This window comes from Hemiscyllium ocellatum, chromosome 12 (assembly GCF_020745735.1).
Source record: "Hemiscyllium ocellatum isolate sHemOce1 chromosome 12, sHemOce1.pat.X.cur, whole genome shotgun sequence".
NCBI classification, from domain to species: domain Eukaryota; kingdom Metazoa; phylum Chordata; class Chondrichthyes; order Orectolobiformes; family Hemiscylliidae; genus Hemiscyllium; species Hemiscyllium ocellatum.
In genome coordinates, this window is record NC_083412.1 from 63057389 (window position 1) to 63081745 (window position 24357).

The following is a 24357-nucleotide window of genomic DNA, read 5'->3' on the forward strand; positions in this document are numbered from 1 at the left end:
AGATTCTATCACTAAAATTGTCAATTGTTTCCCTTTGGAACTGCTATTCAGAATGAGAGACTTAAATAAATTCAAAATACCAGTTTATTTTGACACAAAATGTTCTTAAATCACATAGAAAAACTGGTTAATGTCTTAATCCAAAATTAAAACCTTTTAATCTAAATAGATGATATTTTAAAAAGAGAAAAATGGTAAAGAGACATCTGTAAACTAAAGATAAAAGGTTAATGAATTCTTATAGTCCTACAAGCTTCTTATTGACAAAATCTAAGTCCTAATAGTCGCGTATTAATGGAAAAGTTTCCAAGAAAGCTTTAATTTGGAAGGAAATGAAGCTATTTCCAAGACTTTACAAAGTGGTCATAGATCAGGTCCTTGGGATTTACAAAGTAGACAAAATGCTGAGATAAGGCTATCAGGTTCCTACTAACCTCAACCAGGAAGAGCGCACATGATCCTGGCAGCCTTACTGCTTCCTGTTGCCACGTATCTGTTTTTCCTGACTCCCCGCCCCAAATGTTTGAAGCAGACGTTAAACCCAGCCAGGGTCGCTCGGTAACCATCAAAAAAGAGGTCCTGTAGTCTCTTCCAAAGATTAGTTTCCCAGCAATTGTTGGCAATCAATCGTTTTTAGCGCAGGAAGTATCTGAATTTCAATATCTTCCTTTTTTAGCCCCACATAGCTGCATAATCCCAAAATATTGATGTATTCCCATCATGTGCCTTCAATGGAATGACACCTGACCTTCCATGTTTAAAGTACGTGGATGATACATTTTCTTTTGTAGTGTATTGTGTCACCATAGTCTTACCAGACCATAGGGCTGCTCTCTCATTAGAGAGGTGACTGATGGCAATTTAATCTGAGAGCCACCAGAGCTCAGGCAAGGGAAGAAAGGTTGAGAAGGAGATTCCTTCATGGTAACCTCAAACCAGTGATGGGAATTGAACCCACACTGTTGGTATCACACTGCTCTGCAAACCAACAATCCAGCCAACTGAGCTAAACCAATTCCCCAATGATACATCTACTATATTTGAATCGGCAGCTACTTGCAAGAATTTCCTTACATGCAGCATGGTAGCTCAGTGGTTAGCATGCTGCCTCACAGAGCCAGGGACCTGGGTTTGATTCCACCATCAGACAACTATCTGTGTGGAGTTTGCACATTGTACCCATGCCTGCGTGGGTTTCCTCCGGGTGTTCTGGTTTCCTCCTACAGTCTAAAGATTTGATCAGATGGGCCAATGGACTGAGCAGTGGCAGATGGAGTTTAATTTAGATAAATGCGAAGTGCTGCATTTTGGGACAGCAAATCTTAGCAGGACTTGTACACTTATTGGTAAGGTCCTAGGGAGTGTTGCTGAACAAAGAGATTTTGGAGTGCAGGTTCATACATACTTTAAAGTGGAGTCACAGGTTAGAGTCATAGAGTCACAGAGATGTACAGCATGGAAACAGACCCTTTGGTCCAACCCATCCATGCCGACCGGATATCCCAACTAATCTAGTCCCACCTGCCAGCACCCAGCCCATATCCCTCCAAAACCTTCCTATTCATATACCCATCCAAATTCCTCTTAAATATTGCAGTTGTATCAGCCTCCACCACATCTTCTCGCAGCTCATTCCATACACGTACCACCCTCTGCGTGAAAAAGTTGCCCCTTAGGTCACTTTTATATCTTTCCCCTCTCACCCTAAACCTATGTCCTCTAGTTCTGGACTCCCCCACCCCAAGGGAAGAGACTTTATCTAATTATCCTATCCATGCTCCTCATAATTTTGTAAACCTCTATAAGGTCACCCCTCAGCCTCCGACACTCCAGGGAAAACAGCCCCAGCCTGTTCAGCCTTTTCCTGTAGCTCAAATCCACCAACCCTGGCAACATCCTTGTAAATCTTTTCTGAACCTTTTCAAGTTTCACAACATCTTTCTGATTGGAAGGAGACCAGAATTGCATGCAATATTCCAACAGTGACCTAACCAATGTCCTGTACAAACATAACATGATATCCCAACTCCTGTACTCAATACTCTGACCAATAAAGGAAAGCATACCAAACGCCTTCTTCACTATCCTATCTACCTGTGACTCCACTTTCAAGGAGCTATGAACCTGCACTCCAAGGTCTCTTTGTTCAGCAACATTCCCTAGAACCTTACCATTAAGTCCCGCTAAGATTTGCTTTCCCAAAATGCAGCACCTCGCATTTATCTGAATTAAACTCCATCTGCCACTTCTCCCATTGGCCCATCTGGTCCAGATCCAGTTGTACTCTGAGGTAACCCTCTTCGCTGTCCACTACACCTCAAATTTTGGTGTCATCCTCAAACTTACTAACTGTACCTCTTATGCTCACATCCAAATCATTTATGTAAATGACAAAAAGTAGAGGACCCAGCACCAATCCTTGTGGCCCTCCACTGGTCACAGGCCTCCAGTCTGAAAAACAACCCTCCACCACCACCCTCTGTCTTCTACCTTTGAGCCAGTTCTGTATCCAAATTACTAGTTCTCCCTGTATTCCATGAGATCTAACCTTGCTAATCAGTCTCCCATGGGGAACCTTGTCAAACACCTTACTGAAGTCCATATAGATCACATCTACTGCTCTGCCCTCATCAATCTTCTTTGTTACTTCTTCAGAAAACTCAATCAAGTATGTGAGACATGATTTCCCACGCACAAAGCCATGTTGACTATCCCTAATCAGTCCTTGCCTTTCCAAATACATGCACATCCTGTCCCTCAGGATTCCCTCCAACAAATTGCCCACCACCGAGGTCAGGCTCACCGGGCTATAGTTCCCTGGCTTGTCTTTACCGCCCTTCTTAAACAGTAGCATCACGTTTGCCAATTTCCAGTCTTCTGGCACCTCACCTGTGATTATTGATGTACAAATATCTCAGCAAGAGGCCCAGCAATCACTTCTCTAGCTTCCCATAGAGTTCTCAGGTACACCTGATCCTGAAGATTTATCCACTTTTAACTGTTTCAAATCATCCAGCGCTTCCTCCTCTGTAATCTGGACATTTTGCAAGATGTCACCATCTATTTCCCTACAGTCTATATCTTCCATATCCTTTTCCACAGTAAATACTGATGCAAAATATTCATTTAGTATCTCCCCCATTTTCTGTGGCTCCACACAAAGGCCACCTTGCTGATCTTTGAGGGGCCCTGGTCTCCCCCTAGTTACTCTTTTGTCCTTAACATATTTGTAAAAACCCTTTGGATTCTCCTTAATTCTATTTGCCCAAGCTATCTCATGTCCCCATTTTGCCCTCCTGATTTCCCTCTTAGGTATACTCCTACCTTCTTTATACTCTCCTAAGGATTCACTCGATCTATCCTGTCTGTACCTGACATATGCTTCCTTTTTTTTCTTAACCAAACCCTCAATTTCTTTAGTCATCCAGCATTCCCTATACCTACCAGCCTTCCCTTTCACCCTGACATCCAGAGAATATACTTTCTCTGGATTCTTGTTATCTCATTTCTGAATGCTTCCCATTTTCCAGCTGTCCCTTTACCTGCAAACATCTGCCTCCAATCAGCTTTTGAATGTTCTTGCCTAATAACGTCAAAATTGGCCTTTCTCCAATTTAGGACTTCAACTTTTAGATCTGGTCTATCCTTTTCCATTACTATTTTAAAACAAATAGAATTATGGTCGCTGGCCCCAAAGTGCACCCCCACTAACACCTCAGTCACCTGCCCTACCTTATTTCCCAAGAGTAGGTCAAGTTGCTGATAGGTTAGTGAAGAGGATGCTTGATATGCTTTCCTTTATTCTCAGAGCATTGAGTGTATGAGTTGGGAGGTCATGTTGCGGCTGTACAGGACTTTGGTTAGGCCTCTTTCGGAATATTGTGTGCAGTTCTGGTCTCCTTCCAATCAGAAGGATGTTGTGAAACTTGAAAGGGTTCAGAAACGATTTACAAGGATATTGCCAGGGTTGAAAGATTTGAGCTATAGGGAGAGGCTGAATAGGCTAGGGTTGTTCCCCTAGAGCGTTGAAGGCCGAGGGATGACCTCATAGAGGTTTATAAAATCATGAGGAACATGGATAGGATAAATAGACAAAGTCTTTTCTCTGGGGTGGGCGATTCCAGAACTAGCGGGCATAGGTTCAGGATGAAAGGGGAAAGATATAAAAGGAACCTAAGGGGCAACCTTTTCACCTTTTCATGCAGAAGGTGGTGGGTGTATGGAATGAGCTGCCAGAGGAAGTGGTGGAGGCTGGTACAATTGCAGCATTTAAAAGGCATCTGGATGGGTATATGAATAGGAAGGGTTTAGATGGATGTGGGCCAAGTGCTGGCAAATGGAACTAGATTCGGTATGGACGAGTTGGACTGAAGGGTCTGTTTCCATGCTGTACCATCTCTACGATTCTATGTGCAGGTTAGATGGATTGGCCATGGGAAATACAGGGTGAGGGTGGGGCTGGGGGCCCCCTGGATGGGATTCTGTTCAGAGGGTTGGTATGGACTTAATAGACTAAATGGTTTATTTCCACACTGTAATGATTCTATTCTAATGGGCCCCAATCTGCACACAAATTCACCTTAGAAATTGTGCAATCAAATGCACTTTCTCTCCTTAATGTCCAGTTGAGAAACTGCCCAGATGGTTTGCTACTACTGTCTCCTGCAAACCTACATTCACTGGCCAAAATACACATTGGAATTCCATGAGCTAGATGACTGGTGACTTTGTAAATACAAGTTATCCATTTGTTCACTGTGGAAGCTTAATGCTGAAATAAATAAAGCTATCCTTCTGGATAGCGGGGCTGCCATGATCTGATCATGTCTTTTTGCATATTGGGCAAACTCTCGAACACACCTAAGATCATCACTTTTGGTGCTAAAGTGCCCAGTGTATATATCAGATTAGAATTAGAAATAGGATTAGGATTTATTGTCATGCATACTCAAGGACAGGGGCGCAAGAGTTCAGGTATTTTGTTATAATGCACATTTTGTCAACACAAATTTGCTGTAACATGATTGACAAATTGGGGGCACTGTTTCGACAGCACGGACTTTTAAAATGTGTGTTGGCGGTAACACAATGACAACACCAACATTTTAAGTACTGTTTCTAAAGCATGATATTTCTATAATATGGGGTTGCACAAGAACACACTGACTGAACAATGAAAAGTTGCAATGTTGCCATTCATGGTGCCATCTTAGGTACAATGGACTGAGGTACAAAGTAGACAAGGTAAGTAGAGAAAAAAACAAAACTAAAAAAACACTTAGGAACAAAGCAAGAGAAGAAGAAAGAAAAGCAGTTGGAATGAATGAATCCAGAAGAGCCTCACTATTCTTTGCAACAGAATTAACGTAAACACACTGCACCTGTTTCAATTCAATAGATGACAGCCATTCTAATTCATTTCACAGGGAAGTGTCTTGACCAATCAGAATCAAGCCACCTGGTTTAAAATTTAAACCAAGCTTAACAGTTAATTAGGAGAAAGTGATGATGACAGATGCTGGAGATCAGAATCAAAAAGCGTAGTGCTGGAAAAGGAACAGCCTGTCAGGCAGCGTCCGAGGAGCAGGAGAGTTGACGTTTCGAGCATAAGCTCTTCATCAGTTAACTGTTAGTCAGCAGTAACTAGTGTATTTTCCAAAATAATACTACTACTAATCAGACTCCACTTGCTACCGATGTGCACACTTTTTCTCATACAGTAAGATATGTTTGTTTCCTTTTACTTTAAACTTCAAGTGTTGTCCTGATGAAGCGTTTACAAAACGCTTTTTTTCCAGTCATATCCAAGATTTGTTAATAGCTCTGTTATTCTGGATTTAAAAGTGAAATGCACATTACAAACATTTAACCACAGCATTTCCCATACACATTATTAATGTTCCAGATGTTGTGGTAGCAGGGCTTCTAATGGCATATGCCAATAATTAGACTTGTCCGTGAATATTTAAACTTTTAATACTTTTGCACTGCTCTTTTCTGGATTCAGACTCAGATAATATCTTAGTAGAAGCAGTGAGGAATCTGAAATTGAACTAACGGAAATTATCTGCATCTCCCTAATAATATCTTTCATTTGTATACTGCCTTTATCATAGTAAAATGTCATTTCTCAAACTTCCAATTAGTACTTAAAGAAATGAGATCCACTTATAGTTAATATACTGCGCCAGAGAAATTGATTAGCATTAACTTAATTTATTATGTCCTTAAAAGGCATATTTATACTTGTAATAATGCTTCACATTCTGGAGTAAATTTAGTTTGCCCTAAAATATAGCAACTTTGTGGCATTTAATGAATACACAAAAATCAACATTTTGTTCTTTGTAATAGCGGAACAGTGCAGCTGAGGCAGAAACCTCTAACCATGAATGGGGTCCTTTGAGCTGGAGCATTATCTATAAGAGCAATTGCCACAATGTCAATATTATGTTGAGAGAAACCTCTAGGCCAGTGAGATTGTCAGAGATTGAAATATGCCAAAACTTTCTAACTCATCCAGACTCGAAACCAGAAAAGAGCTGTGACACATATCTATCCTGATGCTGCAAAACAATAGATTATCCTTTTCCAGATAACTCGGGTTACTTTTCCCCCTCAGTATCTTCTCAGCTTCAAATTTTAATTCTTTTAAAAACTTATGCTTAAGTCACTGTTTGCCAGACAACAGGATATGAAATACTGCCCCACAACTTTTGTCAAGTGAGCTATTAGAAGTGTGGAAAAGTAGTCTGGTGGCCATATTGCCTTGAGTTCCCCAATGCAATAGGAGCCTTTGGCTGCAGTTAGCCACTTTACCCTATGGCAAAATTGGGACTTTCTTGATGGCTCAGCATTTCCTTGATGGCAATCCTTATTATAAACCATTCTCTGAAATAAAATGTTTGATTGAGACCAAACTCAGGTCTCTGTGAACAGACAAATAATGGCTAAATTCAAACCACTCAAGATTTCCAATTCAACCAACATTCATCCATAATGCAGTGTAGTGCTAATGATCTTATAAAATTATTTTCAACCATTGCTTGATTAATTTACTGTCAATTGGAAAGCAAAGCAGGATGCTGGTACAACAAGATAAAAAGGACATTTTAGGATTCCTTTTCAAGCACTGGGTTTTAACGAGGGACCCATTAATTTTTTTTATAAAACCACAAGATGAGTCTTGTGCCATTAAATTTATCTACTTACTTTCCCTTATTTTTGCTGGTATTACATCCCCATGTGGCAGTTTTACTTGGAAGAAGTGAAGAGAGTGTAATTTCTTAATTTCTTCATAATGCTATCACAATTAGTTCAGACATACGCTTAGCAGAATAAAGCAAATTCTGAACACTTCATGGGTATACATAGAGTTTCTCCTTAATGGTCAGCTGAATATTGATAAAACAGTTTAAGCTGTACAACTCTTTGAAAATTTGCTTGTTTAATGTTGAAATTTGGATGTGTCTGAGGAGTATATTCTACACCCAAATCATCTCTAATTTTATTGAATAATGGAACAGGCTAGAGGGAACCTACTCCTGCTCATTTCTTATGTTCTTAATTGATCTGATAACAATGAATTCTAGTACATAACTAACAAACAATTCAGGAACCTGAGTTATATGCACATCATTCTGGAGTTTTATGCTCATCAAACCCTACATCAGTTAATAATATTATCATGTAGAAGTATTGTATAAGCTATTTTTTCAATTATTCCTAAACCTCAGGTGATTTTATTGTTCACTGATTTTATGCAGAAAGTAAAGAAAATTCTTTTAACCGGTCCCGAAGTTCCAGTGTCTCCAGCATTGACAAAGAATCAAAGGAGGCTATAACTGCTCTGTATTTTATGGAGTCCTTCAGCCGAAAGATGGACTCGACCCTTTCACCTTGTCTATGGGTTGGTACCAGTTTGGGTACAGTGCTCGTCATCTCCTTGAATTTACCTCCAGAGGAACAAAGATATTCGGAACCACTTATGGTCTCTCCCAGTGGTAAGATTTTCTTTGTACTTATCCAATTTCCTATTATGGTAAAATGCATTTTGGGCAAGTTCAATATATCCTGCTATACAATGACAAAATGTAACTTGCATTTAGTATTATTAACATGGTCATTGTAGACTGAGTGACTTCTCACCTATTCTAGAGATGGAAGTCAGGTAAGCGTGCATTTCCACCTACTCAACTGCAGCAGAATTTTCCCAATTCTGACACTAAGCCCTCGAATATTAAAATGGAGAAATCAATCTCCATTGGAATTGTGCCAATCTGTAAAGAATCTGTAAAGAGTCTCAGAAGCCTACAGCAGTGCAAGAAGATTTACTGAAGGACCACAATTATTATTTCAATGTATATTTATCACTCAGTTACATATATACAGCTTTCAAGAAAAGAAAAAACCTGCAACTGAAAGTAGCTTATGTTTGGACCAGGATACACACACACAATTTAATGCTTTCAGCCACTGGTTCCTTGCATTGAGAGGAACTGAATTTGGCAACATCTTTGTGAAGAATAAACCCATGACTTTTACACAAGCAATGTTAAAATTTATACAATCTATGGCATTGTCCAATTTCTATTTGATATACATGTTTCAAATAGAACATTTATTTGAAATTAGGTGTGACAGGGGTATTATTGGATATGAAAGTTAATATGTTCATATTGTTGAAATACTGATGTAATGAATTTTACTAGTGATAATGGAGTTCCTAGACAGTACATATAGGTTTAATTTATCTCTTTTCCAGGAACAGTGTTAATGTTGAAAGGAGCTCTACTAACATTTTCCTTCTTGGACTCTCTGGGTAGTCTAATACACCCTCCGTACGAAGTGTGGAGGGATCCAAACAATGAAGATAAAGATGATAAAGGACGGAAAAGGAAACTTGTGACATTTTCACCACCTTCCTCTCAGGAGATGGGGGATCACCAGTATGTAGTGCTCTGCTCAGAGAAACAGGCTAAAGTCTATTCCCTCCCTTCTCAAAGCTGTCTCTACGTACACAATATTACTGAAACATCTTTTGTATTACGAGCAGATGTCGTAACTTTGTGCAACAGCATCTGCCTGGCCTGCTTCTGTGCTAATGGACATATTATGACTCTAAGGTAACTTTTATGTATTGTAAGTAGTACACTTGATTCCCCACTGTAGTTTTCTTATTTCTCCCATTTAATATTGTAAAAACTTAAATTTATGAAACCTTTTCATAAAAACCTGTATTATATATTTTCAAGTAATTACTCCCATTTTTCTCATTCCTTTCAAATCTCTTGAAACTACAATTGAGATGTATAAGAACTCAGGGACAATGGTTCAAGACATCCATTATATACTTTTTCTCAATTCTCTCTCTAATGCCAATAACAATTTGCCATTCACACTCTCTTCAATTCCTACCTTAAATCTTTTACACAATCTTTGCTACTCCTGTTTCTGGCAACTCCTGATCTCTGTTTAACTTTTCCTGAGCAGCATAATTGACATAATTAATTTAATGGGATGAGGAACTAAGTGATCCGGTAGACCACTAATCTAAGTTGCTGCAATTTGGAGCTCCAACCATGCATCCCAAGATAATTTTTAAAATCAGATAATAATGCTACCACCAATTTAATGACATTATGTGTCATGAATTTTGTTTTTGCTCAGTTACAACTCCTTATTAAATTGAAGCCAAGTTGTACAATACAGGTATTTGTATCTGAGTGGAAATTACTTTGCCTTTGATTTAGTCTTTTAATACATTATTCACGATAACCTCATGTCTAAATGGCATTCACTTAATTCTTTACTAAAAGTATTACAATCAGTAGCTTCTGCTGTTATGAAACATTTCTACTGCTATCTCTTTCTAAGTGCTTTATCTTCCTTATCACATACATTTTCCTCCCTTTTCGTACTACCATTCATTTCCATATTTTCCTCTTTTCCATTTATTAGCAGCAAAATAAATGTAATTGGTGAATGGTCATTATAATATTTTACCAAATATATTATGAATGAGATTATCTTTAGTTTACCTTAAATTATATTGAGTTTGTGAAAAAAAAATTAAAAACAAAATAATTCTTTAAAGTTTATCGGCCCGTATAAAATGGAGGTGTTCTTTGATGTTCTACAACACATGTTCTCAGCATTGTTTACATTTAAACTATAGCTTGCCAAGTCTTCGCCCATTGTTGGATGTAAACTATTTGCCTTTAACTGATATGAGAATAGCACGAACTTTCTGTTTTACAAATGGTGGACAAGCTCTGTATCTAAGCTCCCCCACTGAAATCCAGCGAATTACCTACAGCCAAGATATGTGTGAAAACCTTCAGGTATGGCTGCTCTTCCATTTGGGGATTCTTGCCAGAAGTTGCGAATTCTAATTTAGTATTTCATAATTTATGAGCTGAGCGAGCTAAAGTAGCATGGTGAATTTTAATGAAAAAAAGGACATCACCACTCGTTGGAATATATTCATTAGTATGCATGAATATTGTACTGAATTTTGAATATTTCCAGAACATGATAGATAGTATAATATATGTTGTTAAATAGTCGGTAAGAATTTTATATTAACTGAAATTCAATGATTTAGTGCAAAATGGTGCTCGACGATTTACTCTTATATCACAGTCAAATAAACAGCCATAAAATAACTTTTTTCTGATCAGAAAGATATCAGAAAGAAACTGATTCTTCTGTAGAGCAGGGTGGGGCAAAGTCCAGGTGAGCAATAATAATAGGTGACTCAGTAGACAAAGGCACAGGTAGGCATTTCTGTGGCTGTGAATCAGACTCTAGGAATAGTATGTTGCCTCCCTGGTGCTAGGGTCCTGGATGTCTTTGAGTGGCACAGAACAACCTCAACAGGAGGGAAAACAGACAGAAGTTATTGTCCACGATGGCACAAATGACATAGATAGGAAGAAGAAAGAGGTCCTGTGAAGACAATTTAGGGAGTTAGGTAGGGAGCTAAACAGCAAGACTACCAGGAGTAGTCTCAGGAGTACTATCTGTGCCATGGCTAGTGAGGCTAGGAACAGAGAGAGAATACAGTTGAACAAGTGACCACAGAGCTGGAGTAGGAGGGACGGCTTTAGATATGTGGATCATTAAGATGTCTTCAGTGGAAGCTGGGACCAGTACAAGAAGGACAGGTTGCACCTGAACTGGAGGGGCACCAACATCCTGGACGGAAGATTTGCTAGAGCTGTTCAGGAGGGGAGTGTGGCAGGGGAGTGGGAACAAGAACAACAGGCCATTAAGTGCAGGAACTGGGGACAAAAGTGAGACTGAGATGTGCATAGCGCAGAGTAAGAACAGGTAGAGAGAGATCATGGGGCTCAGAGGGACTGGAGGTCTAAAGTGCATTTACTTCAATGCAAGAAGTATAACAGGTAAGGGAAATGAACTAATAGCATGGATTACTGCATGAAATTGTGATGATATTACCATTATGAAGACATGGTTGAAGGAGGGACAGAACAGGCAGCTCAACAATCCAAGATGTCACTGTTTCAGTTATGACAAAAATGGAAACAAAAGTGTTAGGAGAGTTGCATCACTGATTAGGGATCACATCACAGCTATGCTGAGGGAGGACCTATCAGAGAGATTTTGCAGTGAAGCACTCTGGATGAAGCTCAGGAATAGGACGGATGAAATCACAATGTTAGACGTTTTCTATAAACTTTGTTCCCAGGTAACAAAGGAGCAGGTATATAGTCAGATACTGGAAAGATGTGAATAAAGCAGGGTAATTGTGGTGGGTAACTTCAACTTTCCTGTTATTGACTGGGACTCCCTCAAAACCAACAGCTCAGGTGGAGAACAATTTGTTAGATGTGTTCAAGGGGCTTTTTGAGACAATATGTTGACAATCCAACAAGAGAGGATGCCATACAAGCATTAGTATTAGGAAATGAGCCAAGACAGGTGAGTGTTGTTTCAGCTGAAGAGCATTTTGGGCTTAATGACCATAATTCCATAAGATTTCAAGTAGTCATGGACAAGGACAAGAGTGGCCCTCAGGTGAGAGTGCTTAATTGGACAAGGGCCAATTACACTCAAGTTAGACAGAAACTGGAGATTTTGATTGGGAGTAGTTATTTGAGGGCAAATCTACATCTGGCATGTGGGAGACCTTTGCATCAGTATTCACTGAGGAGAGGGACATGACGGACATTGAGTTTAGGGATAGATGTTTGATTACTCTCGGTCAAGTTGGCATAAGGATGGAGGAAGTGTTGGGTATTCTAAAAGGCATTAAGGTGGACAAGTCACCAGGTCCAGATGGGATCTACCACAGGTTACTGAGGGAAGGGAGAGAGGAAATAGCTGGAGCCTTAGCAATATCTTTGCAGCATCCTTGAACATGGGTGAGGTTCCAGACGACTGGAGAATTGTCCCCTTGTTTAAGAAGGGTGCAAGGATAATCCAGGTAATTGTAGATTGGTAAGCCTGACATCAGTTGGAGAGATGCTGTTAGAGAAGATACTGAGGAATTGGATCTATTCCCATTTGGAAGAAGATGGGCTGATCAGTTAGGCAGACAGGTTTTGTGCAGGGAAGGTCATGTCTTGCCAACTTAATAGAATTCTTTGAGGAAGTGACAAAGTTGATTCATGAGGGAAGGGCTATGGATATCATATACATGGATTCAGTAAGGCATTTGATAAGGTTCCCCGTGTTAAGCTGATGGAGAAAGTGAAGTCACATGGGTTCCAGGGTGAACTAGCTAGATGGATAAAAATGTTGGCAGGGCAAGAGGAGACAGAGAGTAGTAGTGGAAGGGAGTTTCTCAAAATGGAGAACCATGACCAGTGGTGTTCCACAGGAATCTGTGCTGGGACCACTGTTGTTTGTGATATACATAAATGATTTGGAGGAAGGTATAGGTGGTCTGATTAGCAAGTTTGCAGATGACACTGAGATTGGTGGAGTAGCAGATAGGGGACTGTCAGAGTATACAGCAGAACATAGATAGATTGGAGAGTTGGGCGGATGGAGTTCAATCCAGGCAAATGCGAAGTGATGCATTTTGGGGAAGATCTGATTCAAGAGTAAACTTTACAGTAAATGGAAAAGTCCTGAGTAAAATTTGATGTACAGAAAGATCTGGGTGTTCAGATCCATTGTTCCCTGAAGGTGGCATGCAGGTGAATATCGTGGTCAAGAAGACATAGACATGCTTTCCTTCATTGGATGGGGTATTGATTACAGGAGATGGCAGGTTATGTTACAGTTGTATAAGAGTTTGGTTTGGCCACATTTGGAATACTGCCTACAGTTCTGATCACCACATTAGTAGAAGGACATGGATGCTTTGGAGAGGGTGCAGAGGAGGTTCACTAGGATGCTGCCTAGTATGGAGGTTTCTAACTGAGGAGAAGTTGAGTAGTTTAGGATTATTTTCATTAGAAAGACGGAGGTTGAGGGGGGCACCTGATTGAGGTCTACAAAATCATGAGAGGTATACACTAGGTGGATAGCAAGAAGCTTTTTTCAGAGTGGGAGACAATTCATATTGAGAGAGGAAAAGTTTAGGGGAGATATGTGTGGAATGTTCTTCATGCATACGGTGGTGGATGCCTGGACCACGTTGCCAGTGGAGGTGGTAGAGTCAGGCACAATAGCATCATTTAAGATGTATCTACACAGATACATGAATGGGCAGGGAGCAGAGGGATACAGACCCTTAGAAAATAGGCAACAGGTTTAGATATAGGATCTGGATCAGTGCAGGCATGAAGGACTGAAGGGCCTGTTCCTGCGCTGTAATTTTCTTTGTTCTTCTTTGTTCTTTTAAAGACCAGTTGATTAAAGTGCAGGACATGCATGTCCCTGCAAACCTGAAGGATAGGAATGGCAGGACTTAGGAACTGTGGATGACAAGAAAATTGAAAGCTTAGTCAAAAGGTTAAAAAAAAGCATACAATTGGTCTAGGTAACTACAAACTGATAAAGCCCTTGAGGTATATAAAGAAATTAGGAAGAAATTTAAATGCAGAATTAGGAAAGCTGAAAGGAGCCATGAAATGTCTTTAGCAAACAGGTTCAAGGACAATCCCAGGCTTTTTATGCATTTATTAGAAAAAGAGGGTAGCACTCAAGGACATAGTTGGGAAGTTATTTGTGGAGCCACAGAAAGTGAGAGAGATCCTAAATGAATACTTTGTATTGGTATTCACCGAGGAGAAGGACATGACTGATGTTGAGATCAGGGATGAGTATGTGAGAATGTCAGTATATTGAAGGAGAAAATTTTGGGTATCCTAAATTGCATTAAGGTGGACAAGTCCAAGGGGCAGATAGAAGTAGGTACTGCAGATATTGGAGATTAGAGTCAAGAGATTAGAGTGGTGCTGGAAAAGCACAGCAGATCAGGCAGCATCCGAGGAGCAGGAAAATTGGGAATGATGAAGGGCTTTTGCCAGAAAAGTAAATTATCCTGCTCCTTGGATGCTGCCTAACCTGCTGTGCTTTTCCAGCAACACTCTAATCTTGAAGTCCAAGGGCCAGATGGATTCTATCCCAGGTTACTTCAAGAGGCAAGGGAAGAAGTACCTGGGGCATTAGCAGATATCTTCAAATCCTTTTTGACCACAGGTAAGATTCCAGAGGACTGGAAATTAGCCAATGTTGTTCCCTTGTTTAAGAAATGAAAAAAGGATAATCCAGGAAATTATCAGCTGGTGAGCCTGATGTCTGTGGTGGGAAAACTCTTGGAAAAGATGCTGAGGTGAAAATGTGTTGCTGGAAAAGTGCAGCAGGTCAGGCAGCATCCAAGGAACAGGAGATTCAACGTTTCGGGCATAAGCCCTTCTTCAGGAATGCCGAGGGACAAGATGTATGATAGTTTGGAATAAACTGGACGAGTACGGGAAAGTACATGGATTTGTACGGGAAAGTTCATGTCTCACCAATCGGATTAAATTTTTTGAAGAGGCGATGAAGATTTTTGAACTAGCCATTTGGATACAGAACTGGCTCAAAGGTAGAAGTTAGAGGTTGGTGGTGGAGGGTTGTTTTTCAGACTGGAGGCCTGTGACCAGTGGAGTGCCACAAGGATCGGTGCTGGGCCCTCTACTTTTTGTCATTTACATAAGTGATTTGGAGGTGACCATAAGAGATGTGGTTAGTAAATTTGCAGATGACACCAAAAGTGGAAGTGTAGTGGACAGCGAAGAGGGTTACCTCAGATTACAATGGAATATTGATCAGATAGGCCAAAGGGCTGAGAAGTGGAAGATGGAGTTTAATTTAGATAAATGTGAGGTACTGCATTTTGGGAAAGCAAATCTTAGCAGGACTTACACACTTAATGGTAAGGTCCTCAGGAGTGTTGCTGAACAAAGACACCTTGGAGTGCAGGTTCATAGCTCCTTGAAAGGATAGTGAAGAAGGTGTTTGGTACACTTTCCTTTATTGGTCAGAGTATTTAGTACAGAAGTTGGGAGGCCATGTTGCAGCTGTACAGGACATTGGTTAGGCCACTGTTGGAATATTGCGTGCAATTCTGGTCTCCTTCCTATTGGAAAGATGTTGTGAAACTTGAAAGGGTTCAGAAAGGATTTACAAGGATGATGCCAGGGTTGGAGGATTTGAGCTACAAGGAGAGGCTGAACAGACTTGGGCTGTTTTCTCTGGAGGCTGAGGGGTGACCTTGTAGCGGTTTATAAAATCATGAGGGGCATGGATAGGATAAATAGACAAAGTCTCTTCCCTGGGGTGGGGAGTCCAGAACTAGAGGGCATAGGTTTAGGCTGAGAGGGGAAAGATATAAGAGACCAAAGGGACAACTTTTTCACACAGAGGGTGGTACATGAATGGAATGAGCTGCCAGAGGAGGCTAGTATGATTGCAAGATTTAAAAGGTGTCTGGATGGGTATATGAATAGGAAGGGTTTGGAGGGATATGGGCCAGATGCTGGCAGGTGGAACTAGATTGGATTGAGATATCTAATCGGCATGGACAAGTTGGACTGAAGGGTCTGTTTCCGTGCTGTACATTTCTGTGACTCTATGACTATTGATGAGGGAGGGACTGTGGATGTAGTTTATATGGACTTTAGTAAGGCATTTGATAAAGTCCTTCATGGCAGATTGGTACAAAAACTAAACTCACATGGGATTGGGGATAGGCTGGCTAGATGGTACAAAACTGGCTTGGTCATAGAAGACAAAGGGTAGCAATGGAAGGGTATTTTTCATAATGGAGACCATTAACTAGTGATCCACAGGGATCAGCCTTAGGTCCTCTGTGTGTTGTATATATAAATGATCTGAAGGAAAATGTAGATGGTCTGATTAGTAATTTTGCAGATAGCACAAAGATTGGTAGAGTTGCTGATAGTTCCGACGAATGTGAAAGAATACAACAGGATGTAGATTGATAGATTGGCGACTTGGACTCTGAAGTTTCTGCTGAAGTTTAATCCAAACAAATGCGAGTTGTTGTATTTTGGAGGATCACATTTAGGTGTGAATTATACTGTAAATGGCAGAACCCTTAGGAACATTAACATACAGACAGATCTGGGCGTGCAGACCCACAGTTCCCTAAAGTGGCAACACAACTGGCCAAGGTGATGAATCGAGAACGTGTTGCTGGAAAAGCACAGCAGGTCAGGCAGTATCTGAGGAGCATGAGAATCGACCTATCAGGCATAAGCCCTTCATCAGGTCTGATGCCCTAAATGTTGATTCTCCTGCTCCTCAGATGCTCCCTGACCCGCTGTTGCTTCCAGCAACATACTCTTGACTCTGATCTCCAGCATCTGCAGTCCTCTCTTTCTTCTGGCCAAGGTAATGAAGAAGGCCTTCATCAGCCACGGCATGGAGTACAAGAGTTGGCAAACTATGTTGCAGCAAGATAAAACCCTTGTTCGGCCACATTTGGAGTATTGTGTGCAGATTTGGTCGCTGCAATACCAGATGGACATGAAAGCTTGGGAAAGAGTGCAGAACAGGTTCACCAGGATGTTGCCTGGTCTCAACGACATTGGTTAGGAGGAAAGGTTAAAAAGAGTAGGATTGTTTTCGCTGGAAGGACGGCGGCTGAGAGGAAACCTGTTAGAGGTCTACAAAATTATGAGAGGTATAGATAGGTTGGATAGTCAGAGGCCTTTTCCCAGGGTTGAAGTTTCAATTACAAGGCGGCAAAGCTTCATTATGAGAGGGGGAAAGTTTAAGGGAGATGTATGAGACAAGTTTTTCACATAGAGAGTGGTAGGAACCTGGAACACACTGCCAGAAGAGATGGTGGAAGCAGGCACATTGGTGACATTTAAAAAGCATCTGGATGGTTACATGAATAGGGAAGAAATTGAGGGATAAGAACTGAATAAGAGAAGAAGGTTTGTTTTTTAGTTTAGTTAGGGCATGATGATTGGCACCGACTTGGAGGGCCAAAGGGTCTGGTTCTGTGCTGTAATTCTCTTTGTTCTTTATATAGAAATGTCAGTAAACCTACCTCACAAAACTGAAAGAAAATATCACATTAGTAGTTTGTACTTTGTACTATAAGATAATATACAAAGTAATGTTAAAGTTAACAAAACATTTTTTTCAGAACAAATTACATTAAATGCTTTTCCTTGGACATCTTTCTTTTTGATTGCCCTATGTTTAAAAAAAAACTAATCAACTTGGTGGAAAATTCAAGATCAAAAAGTTATTTCTGGCTTCACCCAAATTATGATTGAATGGTTTCAATAGTTAATATCAGCTAGAATGACACTCTGTGCATTGCAGCAGCAGCAGCTCTGGGAATAATTGCTTATTTTGGCTTAAGACCACAACTTGTTGAAAACAAAATGTAACAAATAAAACTCCATGAATTTAAGTATAGTTGTAATATATATCACTCATGTTAATTGAAAGTGGCTTATCTAAATCTATTTATATTGCTTCACTGTTTGTAAACCATTTGGTTACTGACCAAATTGAATAGAAGAAAATTAGTTCACTGTATTATAGTAGGTATCTGAGCTCACTGGTAATTGCAGTAAGATTAATTACGGGGCTGCCTCAAGCCTTGCAACCAGAGGCACAGTAACAATTCTGGTGAATTGTCTCCTTATTGTTGCTACAATTAATTGTCATAGCTAAATAATTACAACTAGTCAACTACATTTCTCTCAGCTGCCTTTTTTATTCATGAATTTGTGGTTATTGACACTTAATTTCCACTTTTTTCAGGAAATGCTTGGAGATTTGTTTACCCCGATTGAAACTCCAGAAGCCCAAAACAGAGGCTTCTTAAAGGGGCTGTTTGGTGGAAGTGGACAAACATTTGACAGAGAAGAGTTATGTAAGTTGGTCAGGAGGTGCTGTAGCATGTCAACACAACCTTTAGGAGAAAGTGAGATGCGGGGGATCAGCGCTTAAAAATGTGTTGCTGGAAAAGCGCAGCAGGTCAGGCAGCATCAAAGAAGAAGGCGAATCAACGTTTCGGGCATAAGCCCTCCTTCAGGAATCCAACATTTCCATCACAACATTTCCCAATTGTCATCATTTAAACATTCTTTTACACTGTTTTTGGTCAGACACTTTGACATTAAAATATTTTATATGATAAGTAAAATAAGGATAGGTTTATGTTCAAATTTATGTTTCATAATATGATGCAAGGGCAAATTTCCTCACTTTTTTTGTACCAATTTGCCTTCCTCCCCTCTTCTCAAATTAAAAATTTATTTTTCTTTTCTTTAAGTGAGCTATGTGTTTTCATAATATATGCATGTTGCTATGGAGTAAGTAAATATGTTCCAATATCTATTCAAATTCCAAAGAACACACAATGTTTGTATGTAGGTGCAGCAAACAATTATGAAAGCAAATAGCAAGGATGTTGAAGTATAATAAATAAGTCTAACAATAATTGTGCAGAATTTTAATGAAAACACATGTAGACATTAAGCCTCCATATTTAATAAAAGATATTCTTACTTCAGAAGTAACATGGTGAAGATTTACCAGATGGAACAACACACATCCTTGGAACCAATGATAAGGAATTGAGTAAATTGGGTCGAAGTTCTCTAGACCTTAGAAGATTGAGAAGTCCTTTCATTGAAATATTTAAAATCATGCATGGGATTGACAGGATAAGTACTGAGATGTTGAGTGAATCATTCATTTTTGTTGGGTCCCTTGCTCACATACTCAAAGTAACAGACATATAACAACATCGGAACAGGAGTAGGCCATAGTCTGTTGAGCTTACTCCTTCATTCAGTTAGATCATGGCTGACCATCTACCTCAATGCCACTTTCCTGCAATATCCTTGATGTCTTCCGTCTCAAAATCCCTTGATGTCAATTGTCTCTAGAAATATATCAAATTATGTCTTGATCTTGCTCAATTACTAAGTTTCCACAGCCAATGAGGTAGAGAATTCGGAACAGTCACCACATGCATGAAGCAATCCCTCAATCTTAAATGGCGTTCTCATTATCCTGAGACAATGTCCCCTGGTTTTAGGCTCCCAGCCAAGGGAGACATTTTCATACCCTTTCTAATTTACCTTGTAAGAATTTTGTAAGTTTCAAATGAAGTTACCCCTCCTTCTTGAATCTCTATGGAATATCTCTACGACCAACACTTTGGCACTCCTGGCTGTTCATCTGTTGGAAAAATGTCCTGCAGCTACTCTGTGATATCACTGTACATGGAACCAGGGAGGCAATATTCCATCCTGGAGCCACATTTAGGACCACAAACACTCTAGCCGTTCCCGTAACTAATGAATCCCCGATTAATATTCTTATTCATGCATTATAATCTATTCTATTCTTCCTCTCTTCCCTTATACTGTTGAGTCATAAACATAGCTCTGACAGCACTCTTCCAAGGAACCATGCCCTCACCAATGAAAAAGTGATTAACATTTGGGACACTAGACTGAGGGAGAAACTTCTGCACTACCTATTTTATTCTTTTGGACTGCCTGATGGCTCATCCATCCCTTTTTGCTTGCAAGATCTTAGCTGTAGGGTGATCACCTCTCCAACATGCTATCCACCTGGCTCTCAAGCCCATGGCACAGTGCCTCTTGCCAATGCTGGAGCTCAGGGTTTCTGCAGTTGATGACAGTTTGTATACATTTGGTGGTCAAAGACACTGGTACCATTCATAACTTCCTACCTGTCAGTGAACACATTTTACTTGACCCAAAAAAACCCAAAGAACTGCAGATAATGGAAATCCGAAACGAGCGAAAACCTGCTAGAAAATCTCAGCTCTGGCAGCATTTGGGGAGGGAAAACAGAGTTAGGTTTCAGGTCCAGTAACTCTTTGAAGAAGGCTGTTACTTCTTTGACAGAGCTCTTAAATTTATATTTAAACACTCATTCATTCCACCACCAATCCACAAGGCCTGCAGTATAATGGTTTACAAAATTCATTATGGTAACTCACTAAATTTCTTTCCACAGCATCTGTAAAACCCATAACCTCCATCACGATGACAAACAAGAGCAGCATTCGTTTGAAAACATCAACTCTTGCAAGTTACTTTCCATGCCACACACCCATCCTGACACTGGAATTATAACTTTCATTTTTACCATCACAATGTATGTGATGATTTTCATTCTTTTCCAGATTTATTAATTGAATTTAAGCCAATGCAGTGGGATATGAATTTGTGTTCCAATAGCATTTGCCTTGACCTCTGAATTACTATCTGGTGATATTAGCACTATACAACCAGCATCTCCTTTTCTTGCGAGAAATGCTCCATTATCACAAACCCTAGAATCAACCTGCAAATTTGCTTTAGCTACAGTTTCCAACATCAAAATAATTTTCAAAACATATGCAATATCCATTTAATTGTTTAATCCCTTTGGCATAGCTTCCTAAATGTCCTGCTGAAACACACTACAGAAGAAATTAAGAAAATCATAAAGTCCAGCTATATGTTTTTCCACTCTCTGGACAAAATAAATGTAGGCATTTGTTTTTTGGGATATTGAAAACCATCCAGTAAATATATTTTCCTAATATTTCTACTCTTTAGTTGGTGAAGCTTCAGCAGGCAAGGCATCTCGGACTCTTGCCCAACATATCCCTGGACCTGGTGGAATTGAGGGAGTTAAGGGTGCAGCATCCGGAGTTGTTGGAGATCTAGCCCGTGCTCGGATTGCTTTGGATGAACGTGGACAGAGACTGGGTGAACTGGAAGACCGAACTGCAGCCATGATGGCGAGTGCAGAGACATTCTCTAAACATGCACATGAGGTAAAAACACTTACTTAAAGAATTTTCACCTTGCAACAAATAGAATAAGTGAAAGGGAGAGGTGGTGACATATCAGGAATGTCATATGGTGGGAATAGGAATCCAGAACCCAGGTTAATGATCTGGAGTCATGGATTCAAATTCCCCTGCTACAATCAGTGAAATCTGAATTTTGTCAATCTGTAATAACAAAACAACTACCCCAATGGTGACCACATAACTATTGTTAATTGTCATAACAGCCAATCTGGTCATTGAGGTCCTTTCTTTAAGAAAGGACATTTGCTGTCCTTATCTGGTCTGGCCTACATGTGACTTTGACCACAATAAGAAGATTGATTCTTAACTGCCCCAAGGCATTTAGGGTTCAGCAAAAATGCTGGCCTGGCCACCAATTTTCATATCCCATGAACAAGTTCAAAACATTTGAATTCCTAGGGACTGCGTACGTAAGATCACATATCAAGATTTCAAGTTCTAAGACAAACAAACTAGAAGGAACTTTGTCTTAATCTTGCAATAAAGAGAATTTCTCCTTCTGACTTTGAACACAACTGACAATCTCATACCACAGTTATTATTTTACTCCCTTTAAATGGATCAGTCAGATAGTTCTGGGATTAGAGTCTATCTTCAACTCTGAGGCTGACACTAGAGGTTCCTTAGCTAACCCAAAATATGTAAATCTTCCATTCTCCTTTTAAGTTCCCACAGATGCATTCTCTTCAATCGGAATGTAAGCTCCCACTTGCAGTGTGTATTGAATAAGAGAATCATCATTTTTCTCTGCTTCAGGTACACAACATCTGTCTCAATATTCCTGCTATCCCCTATTCCTCTATTTCAGCTTTTTGTAGACTGACTTTGTCTGAGAGGTTCAGTGATGTGTTATGTTAAGAAAACCTCTAAGACAATCCTATAATGACTTTCTTAGTTCTCTTTCCTTCTCAAAGCCATTTCTATGACAACTTGAATCACACCTGACATTGTATTCAGGTATAAATGCTAATTAGCTATTTTCCAGACTCCAACTGTATTCTAACTTGAAATTAAACAGACTTTAAATTAACCATTTATAAAGCCTAATATTCCTAAAACTGTCATGTAAGACTTGGAAACGAACAATCTCCTCAGTCATCAGAGCTGCTCTTGCATTTTTCAATGGATGTGAATATCTTGTACCTTCTCAACAAACCTCTTGACTTACGGTCCTTTCAATTCCACAGCAGCCAAACCACTGAATTGTTCCGCAGACCTTTGGCCAGGTCATATGAACTTCTTCCTCCTTCCATTTTACCTTAAAGAGCTCCAAATCATAACTATTTTATAAACTTTATACTTGTAATAACTGTTGGAAAGCTAGGAGAAAAATTTGACCTGATCTTTCATTGTCAGTCTCTGAGCTGAAGCACTGATGAAACTTTCACTTGCTCATGAAATTCAATAGCACATGAGAAAACGCAAATTTGGGTTTTCCTACAACACCTTACCGTGTGTCATGTGACCCAAACAGGTTTTCCACTGGGAAGTCATTAACTGATAAATGGGCTTGCTTCCTGCTGGACAGAGAAAATCCTGAATGACGACACAAGACTAGGTCATCTGGCCATTAACTCATGTGGAGAGTCCAAGTCCTGATCCCAAAGCTGTCGTTTAATTCCAGAGGTGCCTCATTCTGACATTGGGGAAAGGATCTGATCCAGGAGGATGGGATGTCAGTTCTGTGGTCCCCAGTTTAAGTGTCCAAAAGATTCCAATCCTCACTATGAGTTTGTCTGGAGATATTGAGGACCTGTAGAGAAAACAGTTCTGATCTCGTTCTCTCTTTCCTTTCTCCTCCCCCCACCCGCACCTGCACAAAGACAGGGGGATTTACCTTCTTTCTGAGGCTGTTGTGTCCTCCTGGAAGAAGGGCTTATGCCCGAAACATCGATTCTCCTGCTCCTTGGATGCTGCCTGACCTGTTGCGCTTTTTCAGCAACACATTTTTCAGCTCTGATCTCCAGCGTCCACAGTCCTCACTTCCCCCTGGAATCCCCAGTATTTGGAAATCCATAGGCCACTATTAAACTTGAAGCTTTTAACCTCTTTAGCATATTTAAGTAGCAGTCCCTCACCTGGGAATGGGTTGGATTCCCACCCCACTACTATGTCTCAGTGAAACTTGGAGGTGACTACTTGGACAAAATGTGTTTTGAAATTTTTAAGCTTTAACATCTAAGCCCTCAGCCAAACCCAAACTCACCCAGGTTAACATTACAAATGAAAGGTTAGGTTCTTCCAATCCAGTGTGAGTGAATTATTTCATACTGTTACCAATATTTCCTAGCTGTTTCCCAGTAGATGAAGTAGAAGATGGCTTGGGTAACTGCAATGGCTCAAGCTTGGGGAATAGTCCAGAGCTGCACCGTGTACAATAGCAGAGAGAGTGCCTCACACTTGATGACCAGCTTTTTACCCACAATCAGAGGGAGCAGTGCTCCCATCTGTCCAGTTTCCATCACATTTTGGCGATACACTGCTCCCAAGTTTTGCACATGTCCCTGGGCCCATCCAAATCATATACCTAGCACTTTCAGATAATCTGACATGGCGCTGTAGGATCTAAAGGATTGGTTGGCCCAGCTGCCAAGGTATATGGTGTCACTCTTGCCTTGATTTACCTTGCCCCCAAAAGACAATTCAAAATAGTCACAAATGTTCATGAATCTATGCATTGGCAGTGGATCTGAGTTGAAAATGCTGATGTCATCCATGTATAGATGAGTCAATAGATAACATGATGAGATGACAAATTTGCGCTAAAAATGACAACATCCTATAAAACATCCAGTTGATGCAAATAACTTAGAGTGACAGTAACTCAGATTCACAAAATAGGATTTTTGCATCAGAAACTCACTGAAGTGAATTTAGCAGTTAGCAATGAAGGAACAGCTTTCACTGTGCATCTTTCACATCCAGAAACCTATAGCACACTTGTCAGTGATGTGTGTATAATGTGATTCATGTACATCATGATGCAATTGAACACATGACTCCAACATCCGTAAGAGAGACCAGTTTAGAATCAGCATTTGAAGAGAAAACTGTACCTG

General features: G+C 40.1%; 1 protein-coding gene across 1 annotated transcript in view; it reads left to right on the forward strand.

Moving 5' to 3' along the window:
- stxbp5l (syntaxin binding protein 5L) overlaps window positions 1-21277 on the forward strand; it is a 512076-nt gene extending 490799 nt beyond the window's left edge. The window contains exons 22-26 of the mRNA XM_060832791.1: window positions 7767-8003; window positions 8765-9125; window positions 10178-10343; window positions 18214-18325; window positions 21039-21277. Of these exons, the coding sequence (XP_060688774.1) occupies window positions 7767-8003; window positions 8765-9125; window positions 10178-10343; window positions 18214-18325; window positions 21039-21277 (1115 nt within the window). The remainder of the gene's footprint in view (window positions 1-7766; window positions 8004-8764; window positions 9126-10177; window positions 10344-18213; window positions 18326-21038) is intronic.
- Window positions 21278-24357: the final 3080 nt, after the last annotated feature.